Source organism: Camellia sinensis, chromosome 9 (assembly GCF_055761805.1).
Source record: "Camellia sinensis isolate YWXY chromosome 9, ASM5576180v1, whole genome shotgun sequence".
NCBI classification, from domain to species: Eukaryota; Viridiplantae; Streptophyta; class Magnoliopsida; order Ericales; family Theaceae; genus Camellia; species Camellia sinensis.
The window spans coordinates 17,456,770-17,479,529 of NC_138969.1; the positions used below are offsets into that span (position 1 = coordinate 17,456,770).

At 35.8% G+C, this 22,760-nt stretch overlaps 1 protein-coding gene across 1 annotated transcript; it reads right to left on the bottom strand.

Moving 5' to 3' along the window:
• Positions 1 to 663: 663 nt before the first annotated feature.
• Positions 664 to 4,996, bottom strand: LOC145799264 (uncharacterized). The gene is made up of 6 exons (XM_082888810.1): positions 4,180 to 4,996; positions 3,449 to 3,948; positions 2,846 to 3,198; positions 2,573 to 2,675; positions 2,018 to 2,101; positions 664 to 1,317 (listed from the first exon to the last, which is right to left on the bottom strand). Exons 1-6 carry the CDS (start codon positions 4,994 to 4,996, stop codon positions 664 to 666), a joined length of 2,511 nt encoding a protein of 836 aa, XP_082744936.1.
• Positions 4,997 to 22,760: the final 17,764 nt, after the last annotated feature.

The window sequence follows — 22,760 nt, forward strand, 5'->3', positions numbered from 1 at the left end:
GTGTTTTTGGCTCTTCAAAGGGCACAAATGAGTGTGGCATCAAGGTGTTGACCTTTGGATGGGCGCACCTTGACAGTCTTCCCTAATTGAACGATCGACACTCTCGATGACTTTGCCCAATAAGCATCCATCTCGTCTTGAAAAGTTGATAAGTCCGCCTCCCATTCCCAGCTGATTTCTTTATCTCCAAGGCCTCTTCATTTCACCAAGTATTGCCTTTGTTTCTTCTTGGAAACGATTTTCATCCGATCAGCCAAGATAGATTCAACAGACCTTTTTCTTACTTTGGCTGTGATGGTTTGGCGTTTCAGCTCATTGGGTTAGATCTTCCTTGTTTGGATAAAAAGGCTTCAGATAACTCACATGAAAAATCGAGTGCGCTTTCAGCCAATAAGGAGCATCTATCTTGTAAGCACACTTGCCAATTCTCTTCAAAATGGTTACTGGTCCCTCATACTTCCGCACTCACCTTTTGTCTCTTTCCCTCATGAACTTGCATTGCTCAGGGTTGAGTTTGACAAGAACTTGATCCCTAATTCTAAACTCAAGTGGCCTCCTCTTTTCATCAGCCTATTTCTTCATTTTACTTGTTGTTTTTTCGAGATAGGCACGAGTAATGTCATGGTTCCTCTTCCATTCCTTAGCAAATTGGTAAGCCCTGGGTTACTTTCCTTCATAAGGTCCATCCACTGTGTGGGGCAACAGTGGCTGCTGACCATTCACTATCTCAAAAGCACTCATGCTCGTAGAGCTACTATTTTGAGAGCTGAAGCATAACTGTGTTATATCAAGAAATTGCACCCAATTTCGTTGATTAGCATTGACAAAGTAGCACAAATACTCCTCGAGCATACAATTGAAGCGTTCTGTTTGCCCATCCGTCTCCGGATGGTAGCTTGATGAAGTATTAAGTTGTAACCCAAGAAGATTGAATAACTCCATCCAGAAGTTGCCAACAAAGCGTGAATCTCGGTCACTAACAATACTTTTAGGCACTCCCCGATACTTAACAATGTGCTTGAAGAAGAGTTGGGAAGTCTCCTTCATTGAAACATACTTTGGGGAAGCAACAAAAGTGGCATATTTGGAGAACCGGTCCACAATAGTCAAGATAGTCCCGATATCTCCCACTTTAGGCAATCCAGTGATGAAGTCACATTTCACCTCTCTCAGAAACAACAACCAATCAATCAATCTCTTTCTTTCTCTCTTAGTTTTCCCACCGCTGCCAAATTGGCCACTGCCACTGCCACTGCCACTGCCACCACCACCGCCACTGATCTTTCCACTTAATCTCCCCTCAAGATCTCTCTTTTTCTAACACTTGTCATGAACTCGGATCGGTCCGATCATCGAAGCTAGCAGCTTCATTGCCATTTCACGGACGTTTAGGCACGGGCAAAGGTTCAAGCAAGCCTACTTTCTTCTTATGCTCAACCTTGTCTTGCTAGCAAGTGAGACAAGTGCGGACATATTCTACCATATCATCACGCATTTGGGGCCAATAATATCCTTGTTTCACCAAGGCCAATGTTCGCTCCCAACCCGGATGTCCTGCCCAAAGTGTATCATGGCACTCCCTAAGAAGTGTCTTTCTTAAACCACCAGCCCTAGGTACAAATATGCAGTTGTCTGTTGTCATTAGAAGTTCATCTTGCACCTAAGATTGGCGAGTCTTGCCCATTTTGACAAAGTTTATAAGATTCTCTGACATCGCATCCTTGTCTAGATGAGCCTTGATTTTCTCCTTGATGCTGGTTGAAATGGAAGTAAGTGAACATACATGATGGCACACGGCAAGCTCCGCCTTCCTACTTAGTGCATCAGCAACATGGTTGGTGGCACTAGCCTTGTATTATAAGACAAGATCAAACTCTGCCAACTTCTCTTGCCACCATGCTTATCGTGCACTTAGCTTGGATTGTGTTAAGAAATGGCAAACCGCCGTATTATCAATCTTTACAACAAATCGTGAGCCCAAGATGTAATGCCTCTAAGTCCTCAAACAATGCACTACTGCAAGCAACTCTTTCTCATGAGCTGGATATCTCTGCTCGGCATCATTGAGCTTCCTACTCTCATAGGCAATTAGATGACCATCCTACAAAAGAACACCACCCAAAGCAAAATCATATGCATCAATTTATATCTCAAGAGCTTTACCTAAGTTAGGTAGAACAAGAACAGGGTCTTTTGACATAGCTTCTTTCAAGGCTTGAAAGGCTTGTTGGCACTCCTCTGGTCAAACATATGGCTTGCCCTTCTTTAGCAACTATGTTAATGGGGAAGCTAGTCTTGAGTAGCTTTCAACGAACTTGCGATAATAATTAGCTAACCCAAGGAATAACCGCAACTCCGAGACATTAGTGGGTGGATACCACTCTTGAATAGCCTTGACCTTCTCTTAGTTCATTTTGATACATCCATGCTCAACAATGTGCCCTAGGAACTTGATCCTCTCTTGAGCAAAAAAACACTTCTCTAGTTTGACATAAAACTTGTGCTCTCCCAACTTGGTAAGGGCCTTCTGAAGATGCTTCACGTGCTCTTCTAAAGTGTAGCTATAAATTACAATGTCATCTAAATATACTACCACGAATTGATCCAAATACTCTTGAAAAACTTCATTCATCATGGTGCAGAATATTGCTGGGGCAGTGGTCAAGCCAAATGGCCTGACAAGAAACTCATAAGAGCCATAATGAGTAACACAAGTAGTTTTAGGCTCGTCTCCCTCGGCAATTCTTACTTGATAGTACCCCGATCGAAGATCTAGCTTTGTGAAATACCTTGCTTTGCTCAGTTGATCAAATGAATCGAATCTGCAATGAGAGGAATGGGATACTTGTTCTTGATGGCTAGCTTGTTGAGTGCCCGATAATCCACACATAAGTGAAGACTACCATCATGCTTCTTTTGGAACAAGACAAGTGCACCAAATGGGGCCTTGGATGGCCTAATGAAACCTATTTCCAATAGCTTTGTAAGCCGCTTCCTTAATTCATTCAACTCAAGAATAGCCATTTTATACGGTGCACGAGCTGGTGGCTTTGCCCCTAGCACCAACTCAATAGCACGATCCACACCTCGTCGTGGAGGCAACTCCTTAGACAACTGTTCAGGCATAACATCTGCAAATTGCCTTAAGACCTTCTTGACTGCGGCTAGGACAGGAGTAGATTCAAGAGCTTCATTCAACTTCAATGTGGCAACCCAAGTTTGCTCACCATGCCTAACACCCCTTAAGTTGCATAGTTGAGACAAACCGGTCACTGTTGTTAGTGGCCATAGCTTGAATGAGACATGGTTTATCCCTCATGATACACATACTATTAGAATAAGGCATGATTGCCGTCTTGGTGCTTCTCAAGAAATCCAGCCCAAGGATGGCTTAGAAGTCATCCATGGATACTGCGGTGAAATCTACTCTTCCTTCCCAAGTGCTGACCTTCAAATGAACAGATTTTGCAACCCCATAGATGGGCTGCGCTGCCGAGTTAACTGCCTTGATGCGGCTGCCATCCTTCTCTAAAGATAGCCCAAGTCTTTCAACTTCAGTCCCGGCAACAAAGTTGTGGGTGGCCCCGGTGTCAATCAAAGCACAGAGGGGCTTCCCATTGAGTTTTACATCCACAAACATCAAACCTTTGTTGAATGACTTGCTCTTGTTCAACTTGCCTAATGATTCCCCACTATACATGAGTTCCTTCCCTTTGTCTTCATCTTTAGAATCCACAAGTTGTTTAGGATCCGAATGCTTGCCCACTTTGCCACTCTTGGCATTCTTTTTAGGCCTCCCTGTAAAAGCCTTATTCTCCATGGCATTTATCATATGAAAGGCTCCCACTCTAGAGCCAGCTGCCTTAGAACCCTTGCCAGTTCGCCTAGATTGCACGTCCTTTTTCTCACTATCAGCGTCACTTGGTTGAGAGACATGATTAGACACCGCTGCAAGAGCATTCAAGGCACGCTTTTGTGGATATTCAAATAACCAATGTGGCCTATTGCATAAGAAACAAGAGATAGGGCCTTTTGCTTTGCTTGTAGAGAGTTGTTGAAGGGCTTTTGCCTTGTCACCATAGCTCTTCTGTTGCCATTGTCCTCCACCCGAATGGGTTTTGGATGTAGAAGTGTTGGCTCCCCCACTCTTAGGTTTGTCATAGCCTTAGGACTTTCCACCTCCCCTACTCTTGCGCGGGGAACCACTATCCCGTTGTTTAGGTTTGGCGTAGTCCGTAAGGCATTCAGCTGCTGCTTGTGCGTGGGCTAAATCTTGCACTCTTTGCCTTTGAAGTTCAACTCTTGCCCATGGCTTCAATCCCTCAAGAAAGAAGAAGAGCTTGTCTTTCTCTGACATATCTTTGATGTCTAGCATAAGCTCAGAGAATTGTTTCACATAATCTCTTATAGTGCCGGTGTGCTTGAGATCCCGCAAAGCACGCCAGGCATTATACTCAACATTTTCGGGGAAGAACTGCAACTTAAGTCCATGCTTAAGTTGCTCCCAAGTCTCAATTCTACATAAGTCACGTTGCATCTCATCATGTTTAGTCTGCCACCATAACTTGGCATCACCGGACAAATACATTGTGGCCATAGAAATCCTTGTCTCCTCAGCATCGGCTTTCACAACTTTGAAATATTGCTCCCTATCAAAGAGAAAGTTGTCTAACTCCTTGGCATCTCGGGTGCCACCGTAGGCACGGGGGTCGGGCACACGCACCCTAGTGAATTCCATGCCACCACCAGGTGCATTGCCAAATACATAGGTAAGAACACCAACCCGGCCATTAAGGTCTTCAATTTTTAGCCTGAGTTCAGTGACAACATCCTCAAAATCTTGCCTTTGAGTAGGGCCATGAGTTTGCTCAAGATCATAAACTCGTTGCTCAAGGGTGGCTAATGACGCTGCCATGGCCTCCATGTTGTCCATACGCTGCTCCAAGAGCTCAATTCTCTCCCTTTGCGTGGGTTGACGGTTGCCAGTGGCATCCATTTAGAAAGCCAATAATAGACACTACAAGAATTAACACTTTTGGCAACAAAAAAATTGGTCGCTAAAAGTCAATTTTTGGTCGGCAAAAGTTATCTGCGACTAATTTTTTTGGTCGCTACTTTGGTCACCAATTGAGGGTCGGCAAAAGTAATTCACGACCAAAATTGTGGTTGGTCGGCAAAAGTTGGATTTCGCGACTAAATTTTTGGTCGCTAAATATTTAATTACCGCGACTAATTTATTTTGTCGGCAAAATACTTTGGTCGCGAAAAGTGATATTTTCTCGACCATAAAGTTTGGTCGCCAATTATCACATTTAACGACCAAAAAGTTTGGTCGCCAATTGTGACATTTCGCGACCATAAATTTTGGTCGCCAATCGTGACATTCCACGACCAAAAAATTTTGGTCGCCAATCGTGACATTCCGCGACCAAAAAATTTTGGTCGCCAATCGTGACATTCCACGACCAAAAAAGGTTTTGGTCGCCATTTGTTACTTTTCGCGACCAAAACTTTTGGTCGGCAAAAGTGAGTTTCCACGACCAAGAGCTATTTTGGTCGGCAATAGATGTATTTTTTGCGACCAAAACTCTTGGTCGGCAATTGTCATTTTTTGCGAAAAAAAATAATTTATTTGTCGCGACTAATAAATTGGCCGCCAAAGCAGGAAAACAATACACCTGTAATTCCTAATAATTCATTCAATCCATAATAAACCTATAATTTTAAAGCATCATTCAAATTAACTGAATCATTAACATTCGACACAATACATAATTCATTAACATTCGACACAATACAACTATTCTAAGTTTTCATTCACAAGTAACATCCATCTAGCATAACAAATCGAAACATAACTATTTGTTATCCATGCGCAGCTATCAACAAATAAAACTACTAATATTTGTTATCCATACACATCCCTCCAAAAATATTTAATCCTTCAACAACACAGCTTAATCCACTAAGTTGCCTTGATAGCCAATCAAAAAGATCCTTGCGCCCTTCCGTGCCAAGCTTCGCATCCATCAAAGCAGTAGTGATGTCAGGCACCTAATAAAGAAACATAATTGGAAAATTTATCAGAGAAGCATGATAAATATATAAAATTATTTACAAAATATGACAGTATACCCTGCAAGAAACAACTACCCAATATTAAAGTCAAATTTAAAGGACATAGAATACAAAATTAGAAGGAAATTTAGGTTTAGAGCAAACAACCTTGCTAGACTTCTCAACTGCAAGTCCCATTGCAGATGCAATAGCCACTGTTGGAAATTGAAGTTTTAGAGGCGTTTAAAAAACGCCGTTATAGGTCTTAAAAACACCGTTAAATCCTTTTGTGACGTTTAGCACCAAACGCCGGAGATGCGGCCGTCGCTCAAAGAACCAATTAAGGAAAACAGAGAATTATAAAGGAAAAATCACCATCAAAAATAAATAAAATATCTCAGGTGCCAGTATGAGGAGTCACAGAAGTAGGCATATGAAGGAAAATATGTACAGCAATACTTGAAAAGAGAAATATAGCATGTAATGTTAAACATGATAATTCCATTTCTTGGGGAGAGATTGGGAAGGAAACTGTGAGTAATGTGGCCTCCTAGAAAATAAAAATGAAAAGGGGTTGAAAATTACATTCAGTGGAGTAGTCAAGCCTCTTTAAATATGCATACGTGAACAGTTGGTTAAGGTTTGGCAACTAAAAGGAATTAGTAAAAAACCATATTAATATATAAATGCCAACTTTAGGCACAAATCATCAACCCAATGGAAAGGATATATAACAATCTCCTTTTCATAGGTATACTTAAATGGCTTGTATCTTGGAATTGGTTATAGAATGTGCATCAAGTCAACCTACAACAGAAAAGCATAATCTCAGCTCACCAAATAAACAAAAGTTAAAGAAAAAGAAACCTTAGATGAGATATTACCTAGCAATATCACCTCGTAATATGTTTAAAAGAACTGTTTCAGCAATATCATCTGCATTAAGTTCATCAATTTGAAAATGCATAACTGCTCTACCTGGCGACGGAAAACACCACAAAATGTGCAATTGTTCTTTAATCCAATAATCTTCACTATTTCGTCCATTGTCCATCCGTGCAGTTCCTTGTAAGACACCACTTTTAGTGGTAGTCCATACTAAAAAAAGGAAAAAGAAAAAAAGGACACACATAAGCACACAGGACTCGTTGATTAAAAAGACAGAAAAGATTAAAAACCATTTTATTAGCTAAAATAGAAGTTCTTAGAACAACAAGAACAGAAATTAATGAGTCAGCAACAACAGTAAAGAAAAGATTGCAGGACAAAAAGAAAAATCAAAATGCTGTGCTGCAAGAAAATAAATAAATGAACCAATAGCAGAATAAGCAAAAACGACCCAACTTGTGCTGAACTAAAAAATCAGGAGACTTGCTCACCTGGACTTCATTTCTTTTGACAGTTTCAAGTGAATCATCCATATACCCTGCGATGCCTTCATCAACTGACAAGAGAAATAGATTTACACCATAATTATGCCGATGATTCAACTCTGACAACACATAAGCAAGCACTGTGGAATCTGCACAGAGGGGAGGAACAATATGAAATGCGAGGGGGAAACAATCGTGTTCATAGCTTTTGCCTGTAATCAGTCAGATAGAGATGTGACTAAAAATGCAACAGCATAACCTAACACATCCACACACCAAAAAAACATAGCAGATAACCTTTGCTCCTGCAGTGAGAACCCACAGGTAGGTACCTCTTTCCACAGACTCTCTCTCCAAAAATCACACATCAGAAAGATGGCAACATAGTATTTAAATTTAATCTCTTATGCATGAAATGGGTGAGGAAACAAATGAAACTACACTTGCTTCTCTCTGTTTTTTATTCAATTACATCGACATCAAAACTGCAGTGTTTTTTCTGAACTAGAAACATCTGAGAGCATAAACCAAAGGAAAAAATCAACCTAACATTCTACAGAAAAAATTAATAAAAAACACTGCATACTTGGCATCAACTCCAAGGAAAATTAATAAAAAACACTGCATACTTGCCATTAATTAGAAAAAATTAATCAATTTCCTTTGGTTTTTTCTGGAAACTTGACATACTGTCATACTTGCCATCAACTCCAAGGAGTTCATTTTCTCCCTGCTAAAGATAACCTGAATAACCCAATTTTTGTCAACTGTTGAGAGACTAAATTATAAGGAAAAAAGTTAATCTCAAAAAGAAAAAGAAAAAAAAATACAAAAGATTGCTATCAATTCATCACATTATGCACTATAACTTCAAATTAAAAAAAGCAATGTTAAAGGATCTTAAAAATCCAGATTAAAATTACACGTATATAGCAAACCAAGCAATGAAGGAACACTTAATTAGGCATGTATTTATGTAAATAAAAAGCAAGAGAATAAAGAGTGAGCATAAACAGCAGATATGAGATTTGCTATCTGAATAAGAACCTCCATGATCTGCAAAATTGTGGGGGAGAAGAGTTAAAGAAAATTCAGGGTACAATATGAGATTTTACTACTGAATCTGATCTAACCATATGTTAATGTTCAATCATCATATATTTTGCTGAAATTTTAAAGAGTAAAGAATTAGATTTAGGCATGCATGCTAAAAAACAAGTGGCCAAAAAAGTTACCCAGAATGCATTGGATGCCTTGCCAAGTATGCAGTACTGATAGCTTCTCTATCATTTTCAGAGACCTGCATTGTTTATCAAAACAAAAAAATATTTGAATTTAAGTGCTCTAATTGAGTTCAAAGGGGGATAGAATGCATTGAGAATAGACTAACAGAAGTAGCAATCGAGATCAGAATGACACATCATCCAAAAATCAGAAGTCATTAACATACAGAAACAACATCACCGTGCAGGGTTATAATTAAATCAGTCCTATCCTCAGGATCTTTTGCTACAAGCAAAGAGCATTTTGGATTAGCTACAAGGTCTTGCAAAAAACAGCGAGTATCAACTAATTAACTTTCCATAAACTAGAAGATCCTAAAAAAAATTTAAATATAAAAAAATGCTGCAAGTATTTCATAGCAAAGTTTTGAAGTCCTATGCTAATAAGGAAAAAGAATACAGACAGGACACCTGTGCTAACGAAAAATTAAGTGATTACAATATTTTGAATTTCAACTTGTCGAGCTTATCACTAACATATAAGAAGGCACATTCAAAAAGACTCCAAACCAAACCAAGCTAAACCATGTATCTTAATCAAGTAATGGTCGGCTACATGAATCCTTTTTCGCCATTCCGCCTTATTAAGGACTATATGCTCAATAAAACAACTTAAATTAAATAAATGCATATCAAGCTTATCACTAAAATATAAGAAGGTGCATTTAAAAATAACGAATTCAAAAATTAATTTACCTCCCAAGCATCACCAGAAAAACTAATCTTAATAACCAAAAGTTTAAGAATTTTCTATTCCAAAGAGCATTCAGCATTATTTTTGCTGTCTCTTAACAAACAGCTAAACAGGAATTGAGTAGGAATATAAAATTTACAAGCTCCTGTAACTGTACAACTAAACTTCGATTGTCATTCTACCTGTCCTTGTGAACCAAAGAGAGAGACAATTCACAGTCGTGCACATCAAGGGATCTCTTTGGATGCCGCCATTTAGAACAATTTTCAAGATATATATATATATATATATATATTATCCAATTAGTACACATATGATAACAAAATTCAAAATTTTGCCAACCTTGGTATGAACTGCCAAGCTGCTGATTGCTAATATTGGAGATCCATAGGCATCACAAGCGAAGTCAACCATTGAACCAGATGGATAACCCTCATACTTCTGCATGTTAAAAAGGAATTGCGATAATCTTTGAAAATAATGAATATAGCTGACTGAAAATAATGAAAATAAGTATTTCATTTTTATTTTATTTTGGATGAGCAAGTAATAAGTATCTCATGACAATCAAATGGTTAATCAAATTCATAATTGGCAGGTTTTCTGATGTACATGGCAAAATTGAAAAGCCAAACTCAATATTCTCTAGTAAAAAAATAAAGAAAAGTACAAAAGACTTTGAAGGGAATTGAAACTTCAGAAAAAAACCAAAGCACTGTAAATTTATAGTTATCACAGCCAGGGCACAAGTCAGTAGACAGTGAACCTAAACTGCGTATACATTATTTGGATCTGACAACTTCGGACTCACTTTTTGTGTGTGTGTGTGTGTGTGTGTGCAAGAATTCATTTATGCTATCATGGTTTATTTTTATTTTTAAAAAAACTTTGTTAGTACTTTACGCCAACATAATTTTCTCTGTGATTACTATGCATCAATTTGTCAATGCTCTATGCACAACATGAAACAGCAACATTCACTCCGAATGTTTTTTGTACCTGTGGAATTCCTTTGCATGCATTGGAAAACCTCTGCAGTTGTTGCTTGTCTGTTTTTTGTATCAAGACACTAAACAATACTACAATTATTTTTTTAAAACCTATATATATTATATACAATAATTATAATATATGCAAGCACTATTTTTTTCTCTCCGTATTTTTGAATTAGATTCGAAGAAAAAATGATGATCAAATATTTTAGCTCTGTATGTAAGAGAGAATATCATGTTTTAGTCCATTAACATGAAGTCGTAGAGTGGGTAGGTACAATATACATACGTATATTACAGCTTCATCATCTTCCATTGTAGACCATTGGAGTTCTCTAGTTCACTAGACAAACTATAATTTCAATGCAACTATCAAATTACAAGTGAGCCATATGTCTTGATAATAAATGAGCTTATAAATGTGGCACTTTGGTAGTGACCCTTTTGGGGCATTGTTTCATCACATGAGTCTGCTCTTGAGGCGAGGTTCAACTGTAGACACTTATTCCTAATTCTCACAGCTTCAAAGGGGGGGCAGTCAAAGCATGCAATACATGCCTTGACATTGAGATGTCAGGCATAAACATTAATAAGAAACTTTGGCCCCTGATTACTAGCTTAGCATTTTACATTATCCTTCTTTCTTTAGCATTGTTAATTTATTATTGAGAATTTCCCAATTATAATGCAATTTCTGTTGACTACTGGCTATTTTGGTTGAAATATAATATAAAAAAGTATGCCCAGTTAGTCTCTGTTAGATGGGGGTCTGGGAGAAGTAGATTATAATATCAGAATATGATAATTGAAAGAGAATATAGTTGTTTCTGTCTTAAGGAGATTCAAACTCGAGACTCTTTGTTGGGGGGAATGCGGCCTAAACCTTAGGTTTATTAAGAATTTGTACCAATAGAATTATTGGCCATATATGACGTCAAGTAGTTACTACTAGCTACTATGCACAGAACATACAATTTTGAAATCAAACTTCATAAATGAAATGCTACAGAGAAGAATAACAATCCCTATTAAATAAGTTCCTACATCTGTCAGTTTTCTTTTTCTTTTTTTCCTTTTTTTTTTTTTGTGTGTGTGTTTGTGGATAAGTTCTGTTTTTTGTTTTGTTCTGCTTATTTCCTTCCAATTTCTAAATTATTTTTAGTTCCAATTTCTAAATATAACGAAAGATAGATGGGAAAAAAAAATCAAATTTAAGTCAATACCCAAATTAACCAATAGACAGACTGCTAATCACTACCGAGTTCTCCAATTAATGTTTATCATCTAAATAAACCAAAATATTATTTGATACATAGAAATTGACATAATGGTGAATGTATCCTCATATTTAGAAGCATTATAGACAAAAGAATATAGCTCCAGAAAAATATGAGAAACCAAATTCAAGTAGATTCTCATCAGCATATTGAGTAAACAAATCTAAACAAAGTTGTTCAATACAAATCTAAACAAGATCAAAAACAGAACAAACATGTAAACAAATATATTAGAACTTACCTCCAATGTCAAAAAAGAACTGATCTTATCACATGAAATCAATGATACATTGCACCCAAAAAATAAAAAAATCAATGATATAGATACAGACACACAAAAGTCATTAATTAAACAAAAAAACAAAATTATGTGAACTATGAGGAATGTCCATCTATGAGTATATTGGTTTTCATCAAATAAGGAAAACAAACTAAGCTCATATAAACACCTTGTTTCCTTTATATAAATTATAATTAATAGAAGCAAAATATACCATGCAACACAGCACAAACCTGAAAATCGAGAATTATGGGATTCCCCAATCTGGTATTTTGGAATAACTCACAGTACTACCTCTTTCCATTTGTTTGCATTCCTGTATAAATAAAAGACAATATAATCAACATAATCACCCTTCAAGAAAAATAATCTCCAATTCATTAACTCTTAACAGAGAAAGTAAGCCACAACTTTATCTTGTAGTTCGCCTCATAAGGTGATGTTCTGATAATTCTTGTAATTTGTAGCTTTCCCTTGTTACATCAGACTTTTCCCAAAGAATGCCCTAAAATTCAAATAGACTAAAAATTCTCAATTTAGAGTATAGAAAAACAAGTAGTTCTTGTATGATGTTCCAATCTAAAATGAACAAACCAGTAGTTGAGTAGTCCCCAAGCTACAACAATACAATTGAGCTTAATTAATATTACCTGAATGCATAGAAAACTGGTGTAAAACTCACAACAAACACCACTATCAGATCAAGATGCAAGAAAAGAAATGCAAGTATAAGTCCAAACAATGCTTGAAGAAACCCCACCTAAGACGCAATGTATCCCATCTCCTTCTAGTTAAATGTATTAAACCAGCCAAAATGAGTAATTCACTGTTATGTATCCAAAAAATTTTAAAAATTACTCACATCATTGCACTTTTTTTTTCTCTCTACATATTCTACTAATTGCTCTTTTTATTAGGCAATGGCATTGTCAAATGAGAAAAAAGAACAAACCAAACGAAATAAGTACTTATATTCTGTTCCATTTTGATTGCGATCAGAAAAATGATACAAAGAAGCAATATAGAAATTCAACATCACAAAAGTCACTAAAAAATGAAAAAATAAGTTTGATATTATTGGCGATTAATTGATATTACCTTATGAAGATCCATTGGGCCCAATGGCCTTCAATCATCATTATCTAATTATACCTAGAACAAAAAAAAAAACTAAAATCAAAATTTACAAATAATTTTTTTTACAAGATTTAATACCTAATTTTTTTATTAAATAATGAAATCCCATTTTCTGATTTCCTGCATTTCTTATTCTACAAAACTAAAAGTGCCATTTTTCTTCAATCTCAATTAGCCATAAGCAATTTCCATTAGTCTATTGCTTTTGGAAAATTAGACACAGCTCAATGGTTCAGGCCATCTCAAAACCCATGAAGGTCATAAGGAGAAAATAAAAACTATTGAAACTTGAAAGTGCAAGCCAATCATGTGGTTGGATGTCTCATGCAACATGATGCGAGACTTTATTGCTAAGAATAGGTTAGATAAGGGTTCCATTTCTCATCGATACATGGACACAAACAAAAATTGAAAAACCTAAACTTTACACAGTCCCAAATATACCAACAGTAAAAAATTTACAGAGAAGTGGCCATTTCAAACCTAAATTTAAAAATCACAACTCCTCAACCCAGAAACTCTCCAGATTAAATCTTCACCCCATATATCCAACAAATCATTCACAAAATGCCAACGTAATGATAAACCCCATAGAAAAAATGAGGCACACAAGTGTCCCATTCAAAAACAACCAATCATCCTAAAGCATCAAGAAATCTCAAACTCAAACAAGTATCAGAAAATAAAAATGCTCCGAAAGATCTGAGAACCATAGCCCTAATGTGAAACCTCAGAAAACTCATATCATTCATTTCAACAAAGAATCCCAAAAATGAACATCAAAACATTAAGCAGAGAGTGCACCTTCACTTCACAAAAGCACCAAAACATCTAATTAATCAAAGTCGGAATACAAACCTTCGAATTCAAAGAAAACATTGGGTGGAGAATGCAATATCAAGAGAGATTGAAACCATTCTCCTGCGGTTTTGCTTATTCGAACCCTCTCTCTTCTCCATCTCTTCTCAATTTTGCTCCATTCATCTCTGCAGTCGAGAAAGTTATTGGAGATTGAATCTTTGAGATCCATAAAGGAAAAAGGAAAAAACGGAATGTAAGCAAAGCAAAGGTTTGATGATGAAGAAGAACAAGAAGAAGATGAAGAATTAGGGATGTATAGGGATCAAAAAATTGGAGATTAATTGAAAGGAATAATAAAGAATGAAGACGAGAAGGCCAGCGATGAAGCGGCTGAGATTGGAAGAGCAACGCAGCTTGTCAAACCTCATAATAAGAAAGTCGATTCGATTTCGATCTTATGCCGAATCGGTGATGTGCGATCTTCAACAATAATAATCAATCTACTCCGGAGAACAATCAATGAGCTTCGCGTCAATTGCATATATAGATCGAACCCCCTCCTCTTTCTTTCTCCTTCATTTCGCTCTTTTCTCTCCAAAATAAACTGAGAACCAGAGATCCATTGTGTAAAGGGGTTTTTGTTTTGTTTTGTTTTTTTTTTTTTTTTTTTCATATTATGGTGTTTGGCGCTCAAAATTTTGGCGACCAACAGACAATATTAGTCGCAGAAAAGGTACTTTCACCGACAAATTTTTTTAGTCGCCAAATCTTAATCAACGGCGACTAAAATATTAGTCGCTAAAAGTACTAATTTGGCGACTAATTTTTTTTGGTTGCTGAAAAGAAGTTTTTGGCAACTAAATTTTTGGTCCCCAAAAAATATGTGACCTTTCGCGACCAAATTTGTAGTTGGTCAGCAAAAACATACCACTTTTTGCGACCAACTCATTTTTTGGTTGCCAAAACATAACCTTCTGCGACCAATAATATTTGGTCGCCAAAAATAATGATCATTCGTGACTAATTAATATTTGGTCGCCAAATGTCATTTTTTTGCGATCAAAATTTTTTTGGTCGGCAAAAGTGGTCGGCAATTATGTAAATTCTTGTAGTGAGAGAAAGCCAAATCGACTGGGCTTTGATACCAACTGTTACACACCGGCAATGTGGAAGCCTTGACAGAGATATGCAAGTGTGTGTGGCGCTAGTTAACTCTCTCCACTAGCCCGCTAATAAAGCTCAAAAGGTTTGTAAAGACAAGCAAACATAATATTAGTTAAGTTAATGAGACACAAGATTGGAGACAAGCCACAAAATAGCAAGTAACAAGCTAAAATTAAAGTAAGCAACAATTGAAAAACTTTGCACAATTTAAAGGCGAAATGAACTTTTTATTGATCAAAAGAAGGCATTACAATAGTTGAACAATGCACCAAAAGTGCTACAAAAGTTGCCTTACCATAAGCTAGGTTGGGGTATTTTAAAGGCACAAGTGGTCTGATTCAAGACTTAGATACCCCTTCCTTATTATAGCTTGTTAAGCCTTTTCCTAGATAGCAGAAAGAAACATCCACTATGTTTGAGGAGTCATAATGAATTTTTAAAAATTCTACAAAAAGAGAAAAATTACAACTCTTGGTCCCAAAACACCTTTAATACTAAGGTATTTACATCAAAATTTACAAGGCAAAAAGACTACCCTCCAAAAGTTGGCCTAAAGTTACTACTTGGGCAGGCAAGTCTGTGGCCTGCTATGGCTAGGTTGCTTCATGGCAAGCCTTGGGCTATCTTACACAATGTCTTGGGCCTTTACTTGCACTTGCACCAACAATTTCTTAGGCATGTTTTTGGCTCTCCAAAAGGCACAAATGAGTGTGGCATCAAGGTATTGACCCTTGGATGGGTGCACCTTGACACATTGCGACAAGAGAACAACTTCAAATACGACGTGTTGAGATGAATCAATTTTATCAATGTGCTGTCAGAAAAATCAATAATTGGTAAGATTATATATATATATTGAATAAAGCTAAATGCCTCGAAATTGGTTTTTTTTTTTTTTGGCTATGCTGGCTTGATGATTTTTTTTTTTTGCAAGGATGGTTATATATAGGGTGTGCTAAAAACCTAAACATTTCTCACTAACTTAGCTTGTGTAGTTTAATAAGTTGAGTGAGTTGGGTTGGACTGGTTAGGTGACAAAATTGATTGATCAGTTAGGCTGTTGGTTAAAATTTGTTAATTTCATATAGTTTTATACCAGTCCCTACTATATTTTTATTTCAAATCAGCAGTCTAACTAATCAGTTAATTTTATCACCTAACCAGTCCAACCTAACTCACTCAACTTATTAAACTACACAAGTTGAGTTGGTGCGGGATGTCTAGTTTTTTAGCACATCCATACCCATACCCACCATTCCCAAAAAATAAAAAAAATAAAAAAATATTTCAAGGCATTCGAGCCTCGAAATTACGAGGCCTCTAGCATGACTGATATATTTTGTCTCTAATATGTTTTAAGGTTGTGGGTCAACATTCAATTTATGAATAAATAAAATAGAATAGGAATAGGATTGAGTTTTTCTCATATTCATATCATAATATGAGATGGATTCTGTTTCGATATTCAAACTGTTGATATTATAAGGCTCTCAATATATATCATTCATTAAAAAAAAGAAGGAGAATCCCCTCTAATTCAAATTTGGACTAGAGGGCGTTGTTTGGGCCCGCGGGGTCCACCACGGCTCCATTTTGATGATTTGAACCGTTCATTTTCTTTATCCACAGAAGAAATTAGGTCGATCCGATAATTATAACTTATTCAATTTATCGCATTTTTGACTAAAAAATGTGATTTATTTTTAAAAACATAATTTTTTTATATTAAAAACGTGATAAAATCAATAAGTTATAGTTATCAGATCAACTTAATTTTTGGTATGGATGAAATACATAAAGCACTTGACAAAATGAATGTTCGGATCATCAAAATAGGGCCCATGGTGAGCCCCACAGATCCAAACAACATCCTTCAGTCCAAAATTTAAACTAGAGAGTATCATCATCCTTAAAAAAATTAGATTAATCCGACAATAGTAACATTTTCATTTTATTGTGTTTGTTTGAATGGTTTATTTACCAAAAAAAAAAAAAAAAATTTGTGGTCCATTCGGAGACAAATGTAATAAAATGAAAAGGTTACAAATCTACGATTATCAGATCAAGGTAATTTTTTTTTCATTGACAATATACATTGGGATCCAACAAAATGAACGATTCAGATCATCAAAAAAAGGACTTATGACGGGCTCCATGGATCCATCAAGTTCTCTCATATTGTGATGTTAACATGAAAAAAAGCTCAATCCAATATTTTTTTTCATTTTAAATTATTTATTTATTTATTTTTGTTTTCGTTCATAAATTCTTTTACAAATTCAAAATTTAAACATAAATATTAGAAAATTAATAAATAAATAAAAAATAAAATAAAATAACGAGAAATTATACTGATAGACTTTATATTTTACCCCTTGTATCGTTTTGGTCATTACACTTTCAATTAGCTTAATTTTGATCCTTAATTTTAAATTTTGTTTTAATTTAGTCCAATTCACAACCCCATTACTGTTTTTTTTTACAAAAAAAAAAAGATCAATGAGTCGATTGAAGTAAACTCACTGAATTGATTAAATTTACAATTTTGTTCCTAAAAACATGACATATGTTGCTCATGTTCTCATTTGTTCGTAAAATAATACTAATAGTTGTAATCAATTGGATAATTCAAGACAAAGTAAAAAATTCAATGTTATAATTAATCCAATTAAAATTATAAGAACCAAAATAATACAAGAGTTTAAGTTTATATAATGACTACTGGTGTTATTTGCTCTGAAATAATTGCCAATGAGACATGTTTCATTCAATTGATTTACATTTACGTTCTGTTTATTTTGACAGAAAATTGCTTTGCAAAAAATATTTTTTGCATTTTTTGGTGTTTAGTACAACAGAAAACAAAAGTCAAAAGAAAATATTTTTCATGGTCAACAAAAAATAAGTCTATTTGGGCAAAAAGTATTTTTCACTCTTAAAAGGCAAAAAATATTTTCCAAACTAAAATTTTATCAATATTGTCACATTGTCGCCACCACCACACCACCATCACCGTTGTTGCCGCCACAACACCACCACCACCACTACCACTATCACCACCACCTTCACCCGCCTACTACCACCACCTTCACATCACCACCAATGTTGTTACCATCGTTACCACCATTGCTGCTACCATTGTCATCGCCACAACAGCAACCGTCAACACTACAACAGCCACCGAACACCTCTACCCTGCCGCTACTAGTACTACCACCACTAGCAACTATTGGCGACCACTACCACCACCTTCACATCACCGCCAATGCTGCTACCATCATCATCACCACAACAGCAACTGTCACCACTACAATAGCCACTGAACACCTCTACCCTGCCGCTACCAGTACTACCACCACTAGCAACTATTAGTGCATTAATTTCAAGAATGCAACCAAACATAAGAAAACTTTTTCTTGTGAAAAAAAATTTTCGAAAAATTTTTTATGTAGAAAATATTTTCTATTGAAAAATGTTTTTGGCCAAAATAAAAGAAGCCATAGTTTTTAAATCATTTCCTATATTTCTCCTACTTTTTATGGGGTTTTTTTTTTTTTTTTTGGTTTAATAGGCAGAGTCTGCCGAAACTGTTCTTCCATCCCCTTCTAATGACTCCAATGCAAAGGTTTCATCTACCCGTTGCGATGCGTACCCTAGCACGTACGACCTGCCAGAGGGCCAATGGCGTGAAAATTGCCCAGCAGGGGCTAACTGTAAAGAAAATGTTCGCGGAGACTACAAGGAGATTCTAAGTTATCCAAAAAATAATACTCAAGATAAAAAATACGCAGATGATGCTTGGGGTCAGTTTACGTTTGTCAGGAGCACTATTGTCCGTTTCAATGTAAGGATAAGTAGCTCAAAAGGGTTAATTTTTGAAATTCAACTTCTTTATCAAACTTCAATTTAAAATCAGAAATGCTATCAACATATGATTTAACTTCATTTTACATATAAATATCATAACACACTTTCAATATCCACTGCACAATTTATTCTTGATTGAAGTCCGGGTCCCTGACTTTCTGATTTCAAATTAATTGTGTCTAAGGTTTTGATTGCTAGGTGCCCTTCTTTGTTTGAAGGGAAATTATAACCTTTTTTCTTTTTTCTTTTCTTTTTTTTTTTTTTTTACCAATTTGTTTGTTTTAATTTTTATTTGAGGAATTTGATCAAAGTTTGCATTAAGGACAAGCACAAAAAATTTTTCTTAAAAAGTCCAACACATACCACTATTATCAAAATATTAAACTTTAAAATAATATAACTTTTGATGTAGATGTCGGTTTTTGATAAAATTAGTATTTTTAGAATCCTCTCATCAAAATCTATTAAATAAGATCCATGTTGATTATGAAATTCTTTAAAAAAAAATTTATTACCGTCGAAATTGATATAAACAGTAACAACAACATGTTGCTCTGTTTCACAGTAACATATTACTCTATTTGACAATTACCTGTTTGACAGTAACATGTTAGTCTGTCTCATAGTGACATGTTATTCTGGTTCACAATAACATGTTATTTTGAAAATATTATCTAAGGAAAAAAAAAAGAAGATATTTTACTTTGTCTTTACTTAATTATGTGTTTTCTCCTTAGGGGGATTTATGAAGCAAAATAAATTGAGTTGTCCTTTTCACCAAACAAGGGTCCAATGGAGAGGTTTTGGCTAGATTTTCCTTCTAATTTTATCAATTTTATTTTAAAATTTTCAAATTGCATTTGTCGAGTTAGTCCAATTGATAATTTTTCTTTAAAAAATGGACTGAAATCAATGGATAACTCTTCTATGAGGCTTTGTTTGGGAAGATGGTTGGGGTGGGTTTGGGCTAAAATAGCTATAAAAATTAAAATAGGCTTTTTAGCCTAATAAGACAAAACATCACATCCAACTCACAATTATTATATTCTTTCTCTCACAAAAAAAAATTAATAAAGCCAAAAAGGCCATTCCATTTCCTAATCCAAGTTTTTTAGCCCCAGGCTAAAAAAGCCAAAAAAATTAAAAAGTCAACCTACTTTCCAAACGAAGCCTAATTGAGGGGATGACACGATGTGAAAAATTAAAAGATAAAAATAATTAAAATTATAAGAACTATACTGATACAATAAACAAATTACAAATATCACCAGCATAATTTAATATTGTTTTATTTACTTGTGAAACAGGATCCTCGGGAAGAAAAAGTTGAGAATGCCACACCATCATGGGTTAGTCTATGAAATTTAATTTATAATTTTAATTGCATCAATTTTATTCTTAAATTTTGTAGCTTGCGCTTATCATTATTGTTAGGTTTTATTCTTGGCAATCCCGTTTGACAAAACTCCTTTCAGATGTATTTATTTTCGCACTTTTATTTCAGTGAGGCTATGAGTTTATTAGATGCGAATCCAAACCCGAATCGAACCATGCAGAGAAGTTTGTGATGTTAATGCTTTCAAGATTGCCACTTCGCTGATTATTACGGGGGTCGAGCCAAGGATCCGTCGCTCGAGCCAAGGCACTAGTAGAAATCATGAAAAATACACTGCTCGCTCGAGCCAGAAAAGCTTCGCTCGAGCGAACCTCAGAATCCGGATTTCTCAAGAAGTTTGTTTTCTTCCCAATCTAGGATTACTTTTGATTCTCTATAAATACTTGGTTTTCTCCCAAAACTAAGAGATTTGATTGAAGTCCTCCAGATCTTCTTTTTGGTTCTTAAGGATTATATCTGAGGATATTTTGTTTGTTTTCTTTGATGTTTTTATTGAGTTTTCAACTCATGATTTAAAAAGAGTACATCAAAGGTTTGTTTGATATATACAAAAGAGAGTGTTGTTCTTCAGTTGTGTATTCTGAAGAATTCGAGCCTGAAGCTGTGGTGGAATCCAGAGTGGCTCATCAGAAAGACAATTCCGTGGTGAAGATGGGGTTGGAAGAGGCACATAAAGGTTGGTTCAATTAGGCGTTGTGGATTCGCTAGGTAATTGAGAGTATACCTGTGTAATTCCTTTAATTCTTCTTAGTGGATTGTCTTGTGGCTGTTGCCCGTGGTTTTTTTTTATCACAGTTGGAGGTGTCCAATTGTGATTTTTTCCACGTTAAATCATTGTGTCTCTTTGTCTTGATTGTTTGATTGGGATTGTTATATTCTGCTTAAAATTGATACATAATCACAAATCAACATCTAGGGGATTTCTAGATTTTTCAATTGGTATCAGAGCGGGTCGTTCTATTTTTTTTTAAAAAAAAAATTCTTTTAGAACGAGATCTTGTTTGATTTGTGATAATGGATACAATTCGTGAAGGTAATTCTATGGTTCGACCACCCCTACTTGACGGATCCAATTATTCTTTTTGGAAAGCTCGGATGAGATCTTTTTTAAAATCTATTGATGAAAAAGTTTGGCAATCCGTCATGAATGGGTGGACTGAACCAACAATTATCATTGATGGAGTTACAATCCCCAAACCAATTGATAAGTGGGACACAACTGATTACCAAAATAGTAGCTGGAATAGTAAAGCTATCAATTCTCTCTTTTGCGCTGTCACACCTGAAGAATTTAGTCGTATTTGTAATTGTGAAGTCGCAAAAGAGGCTTGGGATATCTTACAAACTATTCATGAGGGCACTCCTTCTGTGAAACGTTCAAAACTTCAAAGGCTCACATCTAGTTTCGAAAACCTTTCAATGAAAGATAGTGAGACCTTTGATGAATTTTATGCGAAGTTGAGTGACATTGTAAATTCCAGCTTCAATTTAGGTGAAAAAATTCCAGAATCCAAAATTGTGGGAAAAATTTTGAGATCCTTGCCCGATCGGTTCCAACCAAAAGTTACGGCTATCGAGGAGGCTCAAGATGTTGACAACCTCAAGCTGGATCAGTTGGTTGGAAATCTCCAAACTTATGAGGCACATAGGAATTTCAAAAAGAAACAAAAAGATATTGCTTTTAGTAGTACTCATAAAGTGGAAGAGGATTCTGATGAGGATTGCGAGATAGATTCCAAGATTATGGCTGCTTTTGTTAAACAATTTAAAAAATCTTTTTTGAAAAAGAATCCTAATCTTTTGGAATCTACTCATTCTCATAAATCTAAAGGCAAAGATAAACTCAAAATTAATCCTATAGCCAAGAAGGAGAAAGGAAAGATACAAGGGAACTCTGAAAGTTTCCAATGCTATGAATGCCAAGGATTTGGCCACTTTGCTTCAGAATGCCCCACTCGTTTGAAGAAGAAAAAAGCCCTTGCTGTCACTTGGGATGATGAGTCAGAATCTGATGACGATGACAATGACAACGATGATCAAGGCGAAGAGGGACATAAGCAATTCCTTGCTTTCATGGCGGCTTCTGAAACTGTAGGACAAACAGAGTCTCCGAAGATGTCAGTTGAGAGCACCACTGATAATGAATCCTCGGAGAGTGATCATGAAGAGCTTGAGGAAGCTTATGAAAAGTTGTACAAGGAGTCTCTTAACTTATTCAAGTTGAATGACAAACTCACAAAGAAACTCAAAGCATGTGAAAGTGAGAATGTCAAACTTAAGGAAGAGATTTCGGAGGCCAGGATTAATGCCATCAAGGTAGCTGATGATCGACAAGTTCTTTGTGCAAAACTGTTGACTTGTGAGACAGAGAGGAATGAACTGCTACAAACCCATGCCATGTATGAAGAAAAGATTGAATCTCTCGAGATGTCACAAGTT